At 37.2% G+C, this 6,523-nt stretch overlaps 2 protein-coding genes across 2 annotated transcripts; one reads left to right on the top strand and one right to left on the bottom strand.

Moving 5' to 3' along the window:
• The first annotated feature begins 1,585 nt into the window (after window positions 1-1,585).
• Window positions 1,586-2,846, top strand: LOC113234595 (fructose-1,6-bisphosphatase 1-like). Its single transcript, XM_026469949.1, has 2 exons — window positions 1,586-1,980; window positions 2,542-2,846. Exons 1-2 carry the CDS (start codon window positions 1,900-1,902, stop codon window positions 2,716-2,718), a joined length of 258 nt encoding a protein of 85 aa, XP_026325734.1. The 5' UTR covers window positions 1,586-1,899; the 3' UTR covers window positions 2,719-2,846.
• Window positions 2,847-3,113: 267 nt separating this feature from the next.
• On the bottom strand, window positions 3,114-6,321 carry LOC113234596 (nuclear cap-binding protein subunit 1-like; the record flags this gene model as incomplete). Its single annotated transcript, XM_026469950.1, has 5 exons — window positions 3,114-3,938; window positions 4,230-4,418; window positions 4,730-4,845; window positions 5,367-5,610; window positions 5,995-6,321. Coding segments are annotated over 5 exons (990 nt in total), but the record flags the coding sequence as incomplete, so codon positions are not given.
• Between the last annotated feature and the right edge of the window lie 202 nt (window positions 6,322-6,523).

Below are 6,523 nucleotides of genomic sequence, written 5' to 3'. Positions count from 1 at the left end.
CAACTGATTTTTATAAAATTTTGATAATTTATTACCTACGCTATGAAATAATACAAAATTCGAAGCTTCGGCAAGCTTCGCTAACAGTTAATACCTTTGATGAATTTGATAAAGATAGGTTTATGTCCCCATATTTAATTATGATTTATTATTTTCTTTAAGTTACACAACAAATTTGAAAAATATCACCCTTTTTTGACATTTCAGTTAGATGTGCTTTATAGAAATATATAATAACACAGCTTAACTAACAAAATCAACACGAATTGCGACGTCGAAAGTTCCAAAATTATACGGCAGAACGATAAGTATGGGAGAGGACATTTTGGATGTATTTTTATTATATGAATATGCCTATCTAACTTTAAAAACCTTCAGTATATTAAAGTATGACATCTAAACTGTCAAATAAAATTAAATGTGTATCTCAATTAAGACATTGGTCAAAACCAACAGGTTCTGTTACCAACTCTTAGGCTCAACTCACACTGACGCAGAATCGAAGCGTCGCGACGCGTCTTGTTTTTCGCCTATAGCATATTCATTTATATTTTCCCGTTATTAAGGTACAAATTTGTGTTTTGAAAATATGGAATCGAGCGGCTTCGCACGTCAACGCGCGTCGACTCTTGGTAGCACTCGAGCGACTTCGCGCGTCGCCTCGCGTCACTTGGGCGCCGTGAGGCGTCAGACGCCGACCAAATTGTGATCCCGGCGCACTAATTCGAGCGTCATCGTCGCGCGTCGACAGGCGGTGTAGTTGAAAAACAGGACGCGACGTGACGCTTCGACTCTGCGCCAGTGTGAGTTGAGCCTTAGGGATGAATACCCGAATTTCCTTTATTTCATTTAATTCTAATATAACTTTTTTAAATTTCATATTAGCTATTTTAAGTAATGCTTTGTCTGTTGATAGACAATATGACGCGGGAAGGAGTGCATCATTGTTAAATTGTTAAAACCTTGCAGGTACATCAAAATAATGTGCCTTTTAAAAAACAATCTAACGAATTACTTAGATGCAACGATTTGGTCACTAGGATTTTATTTTCAAAAAATGCCAAATAAGGGACAAACTTTGGTCGAGGTTTTCTCCAAAACTATTGTAGTGGGACTAATGGGAGTTTTACTCATGCATTCGGAATGAAACGTTTATTCTGATTCTTTTGTTAACAGGGACATGTCCGATTTTAGGGGTAAAAAAACACTGTGCCATTCATAGATTTAGTGTATGATATACTAAATCTATGGTGCCATTGGTCCCACCACCAATTTGGGGCAGTGAACTTTTTTAGATTCTTTTTGGTCCTGTCGTTCCGGATAGCGCCCCGGAGTGAATGTCGTTGAAACCAGGTACAAGTAGCAGTAGAGCTCCTTGTGAAAGAGTTCGTCCAGGGTAGCACTGCCACCTTACCTATTACTGCCGCCAAGCAGTAATGTCAGCTTTACTGTGTTCCGGTTTTGAAGGGTAAGGGTGCTGGTGAAACTACAGGCACATGGGACTTGTCAACTTATGTCTCAGGGTGACGGGCGCAGTGGCCTCAGATCTTTGCGTTTAAAGTCCGAGTGTCACTGCAATTGTCATGGACAGGCGTGTAACTTACCATCAGGCGCACGACTTATTCGTCCCGCCATTGCATATTATAAAAAAAGGTAACTGGTGTGGATATCCAGTATATGAATATTATTACCTTAGTCGCTTAAGTGGCAGCTTTGGTGTTATTAGCTCTAAGGGTTGTGATTACATCCACATCATTACACTCCATGATTCATTAAGTGCTAACACTACATTTATCTCCAGGCTACGCTGCTGAATGGGACGAGGGTCTAAAACAGTATATTGAAGACAGGAAACGGCCAAAGACGGGCCAAGCGTACGGCGCGAGATATGTCGGGTCCATGGTTGCCGATGTGCACAGAACTATCAAATACGGGGGCATCTTTATGTACCCTGCTACAAAATCGTCGCCTAATGGCAAGGTATGAACACAAACAAACACCACAATTACACTTTTTCCAAACATTCGATCTTTATGTATAATTGAATACGCGTGGCTATTAAAAATTCCAAATAGTCAGGAACGCATTGTAATTTAATTTAAGTTTATTTTTGTAATTAGTAGTATTGTTTATTTCCTTAATGGTGACCACAATGATCTTATATACGGGTGGCCACATTACACATAAATCAAAGTTGTTTGGCATTTTTTTTATCATTTAATTTTTATTAGAGTTTTTGTAAAACTTGTGAATGGGGGCAACAGTCCCAATATTTATTCGTTAAAACTAAGCTGTTGGTTCCACCATCTAAATAAGGACATCAGTACTTGAGAATCCTACTGGACCCACTAGTGGAACCAAGAGTCCGAAAAGACATCATAATGGCGGTTAGGTAGGCCCGGCTCTATAATAAAATATAGTGTAAAGTCTTTGTCAAATACCTATTTTTGAATATCCGCATGAGCTCTGAAAATTAGAAATGAAAAAATGCCTAACCATTTTTGGTGTGTTAAATTCAGTAAATGACTCCTATATTTTCAGCTCCGTCTTCTCTATGAATGCAACCCAATGTCGTTCATAGTAACAGAAGCGGGAGGAATGGCCACCAACGGCAAGATCCCCATCCTGGACATCCAGCCAACATCTATTCATCAACGCGCACCATGCTACCTCGGTTCCAAGAAAGACATTGAAGAACTATTGTCCTACTTGAAGTGATTTTAAAATTATGTACACAAAGCCACATATTAAAGTATACATACTGTATTTTTTTTTCAATAAAGGTTGAACAAAGCGGTGCGGCATTGAGGACTCCTGAGTACCGAACGTCGTTACGCAGTGTAATTAAAATTAGGCAGTCTGTATACTTTACTGTGAGGATGTGCTTGCTTAACTAATTATTGTAATGGATTTTCATATTGATAGTAAAAGTCTGACTTCTAGTCTTTTCAAATGTCTTTAAATTTTCGTACAGTCCGCACACGAAACCAGTTTAAATAAATTAGGAAATTATTGTAACGATATTCCCGAATTGAACTTAAAGTAATTTAGTTACACTATAAAACGTATTCTATTATTATTGACAAATACATTTAGAGGTTCCACGTTAATTACGCGTACTGGTGAAAAATAAATTGAAACTTTTTAAACGTGCACTTAAAATTGACATACCACCAATAAAATTTCGTAAATATTACCACAATCGTTTTAACATATTTAACATATTAGTAGTGCAGTCTTCATCAAGCAACTCAAAACATTGCGGCAAGTCGGTGTAACCATTTCGTAGCTATTTTTCGTAATCATTACATAATTAACTTTATGTCAAATTGTGTAACGTACAAATTGGATACGAGCCCCAAAACAGATCGCGCGTCTTCCGGAGAATTTTCGCAGTTTCGGGAATTCTCACAGCTATATATTATATCGTACCTACCTAGTTTGTACGTTAAACAATTGGTATAAGTTCATTATGCTATGCATGCAAATTAAATTGAGCCTTGAATCCAAAATCACTCTTCTTCTCTTAGAAAACATGCAGCTAAATTATTTATTTCGCGCAGGCATCGCTGATATCCGCGGGCATGTTCTCTATAAGTTTCAAAGGTCAAATTAATATTGAAAAAGTGGAATTCGTCACGAAAGACCGAGCAATGCCGAGTTGGTCTAGTAAAGTCGACAGTATAGATTCTTTCCCGCTTCACAGACAAACGTTCTTAAAATAAAAAATAAAAAACACTCATAAAGTGTGTAACAAAATCGACGTCAATTTCTACTAAATTTCGGTTCAATCACATCGTAAATTATCACTTATATAATATTCTCTATGCGGTGAGTGCAACAAATTGATGGAAAACGTCCAAGATGTGAGGATCCAAGTCTTGAGTGAAGAGGAGAGTTTCAAGAGTGCTGCTGTATTTCTGCACTTGCTCGTGGTGCTGAAAAGATATCGTCAGTTGATTCTCAGTGTTTGGTTTAATCCAAAAAGATATTAAGTACTTCCCACAATGCATCAAAATTACAACAATTATTTGGAGACGTGAGATTTATTTAGGTATATCTCCTCTATGTCACGCCTAATTATCGGTTATAGCGGAAAATTGAGATGCGATTAAAAAACAAAATTCTAAATGGACAAGTCCATAAAGAACATGATTCGTCTCTTTTAAAAAATACAGCCAACGCCATCTATCCAAGATATGTTTCAATACATCACAAAAGAGACTCACCACCAAGAAGACTTGTTGCAGCCGTCCAATAGTACTGCGGTACCAAAATGTGTCCGGCTCGCGTCCGTCTGTATCGCAGCGCACCAGGTGCTCCGAAAGGATCATGATAAATCGTTGGAACACAATCAGAAATAGACGTTTCTGGTCTGTGTGAGCTGACTCCAGACGCTCTTCCATGCGTTCCACTGCCTGAGAAGAAATTACGTTTGTTAAGTCATAGCTCCATCCCACAAGCTATATTCCTACGTTTGTCACTTTGAAAGTAATCAGAAAGCAGTTTGGGCGTCCACAGCACTCCAACTGCATCACGATCCGACCCTAATACAGCTAGCGTGCAGTCGCAGCATTCAAAATGTGACATCCCATACGTCAGGAAGCTCTAAATGAATCATGCACCGTTTAGTTAAGATTGAACTTTTCATAATGTGGATATATTTATGGCTAGAAGCTAGTTCACAATGGTCATTCCTCTAAGTTTTGATTGTTACTAGATTTCATACCTCTTCGGTAGGCTTGTCTTGATCCTTTTTCTTTTTGCTGTTATTCTCATCCTCAGAGTCTGAACTGCTGGAGTCAGCTCGCGCTAGAGCTTCCCTCGCCTCTTGCAGTTCACCACCTGCAAATCAAGATAGAAAATAGAATGACATTGATGTGAAACTTAAAAAAAGTGAAGAATATTAAAAAGAAAATTATTAATATTAAAAAACAAATGGTTTTTCATACTATGATGATCAAGTATCAAATGGGTTGTTTAATTCTTCTGATCAGGCACTTGTACACCATTTCAAAGAACAGTTTACAAATCGTAGAAATATGAATAAAAGAAAATTTTGTGCATAAATATGTAAAAATTGGAAATCAAATTAGTGAAAAGATGGCAACTCTCTTACTTAATGCAAACACAAATACATGAAGAGACATTATGAAAAAATAGAAAAATATTTTTGTTACCATTATATTGCCCTCGTATTTTATTAAATAACATTATTTTCTCTACCTTTTCTTTTTAATATTAATAAATTCAAATATCCACACGTTTTAAACATATGTATCAAGACCTAATCCAAACTCCATGAAACCACCCCTTTATGTAAAAAATTTAAGAAAATTCCGCATTTGAGTTATTAAAATACTCACTTAGCTTAGAAACATGTTTGTTCATCTTATCGATAGTTAGATGTAAGATTTCCCACAAGTAGCTGTGTGTAAAGTAAGGCGCCATTTCCTTCGAGAAAAGCCAGGTCGCGACTGCGCTGCATTCCACAATTTGCGTCTTGAGCATCTTGTCAACTAATACACAGACCATTTGGGCGTGACGTTGCCATAGCTCCCATACGTTGCGAAGAACGCAGATTTGAGCTTCTTCCGATTCTGCAAGAATCTGTAAAGTTAAATTAAGTATTGAAACAAGTGACTTCACATTATATATAACTCCGACAAGGGTTTCAGTGTCTTACTAGTCAGTAAGGAAGGGATATATCTGATAGAATTTGTTGTGAATATGAGATAAATAAATAAAAATAAAATAAAATGTTAGCTTACAAAGTCAGAACCTTCACTTTCATGACGATATTATATAAGTAGATTTGTAAAACGTATTGAATTCATAGGAGCGCTTGTTTGATCACATATTATGTCAGATATCATTTCATAATAAGTAATATTTTATAAGTTTCTGTTCCCAATAAGTTAATACGACACGACAGTTTGCGCACGACGACGATCTATCCTAGTTCCTCAAAAATTTTCATAAATAAGCACTCACCTTAAAAACATAATGGAACTTCGAGATAGCGGCGAAACTATGCGAGATACTCTTACTGCCGAGATTAAGCAGTGTTTGGACAAAGACATCAATCTTCAGAGGGTTGTAAGCAGCAGCCTGAGCCGCGGCAGGTTGTTCGCCTTCACGTAGAGGATTTGGAAGTTCCCTAAGCACATTTAGCGCCTCCTCTGGGGTACACTTATTACGGACGCAGATTACTAGTTGATGGGCAGCTTCGGTACCCGGCAATGACGCTGCAAAGAAAATAAGACAGATCAGACGATTAATCGACGAGATCGTTATCTTTTTATGTATAATATGGGATTTATATTAGGATGTAAGAAAAATCGATTCCCTATTTGTCACACAAGAAGTTATTCATAGAAAAGACCTTACATAAGGGGAAGTCGGCCGAAGCAAGGAGAGAAAGAAGGGGAAGTTTAATTTTGTTAGTTACATTCTTACAATGCTTTATAAAAATCGTGTTTTACATAACAACAAAATAAAATTAGAAGTATTTTATCATTTG

This window comes from Hyposmocoma kahamanoa, unplaced genomic scaffold (assembly GCF_003589595.1).
Source record: "Hyposmocoma kahamanoa isolate Upper Pololo Valley unplaced genomic scaffold, ASM358959v1 85250, whole genome shotgun sequence".
Taxonomy (NCBI): Eukaryota; Metazoa; Arthropoda; class Insecta; order Lepidoptera; family Cosmopterigidae; genus Hyposmocoma; species Hyposmocoma kahamanoa.
Note: the sequence above shows the minus strand (reverse complement) of the source record. Positions and strands in the feature narration are given on the sequence as shown.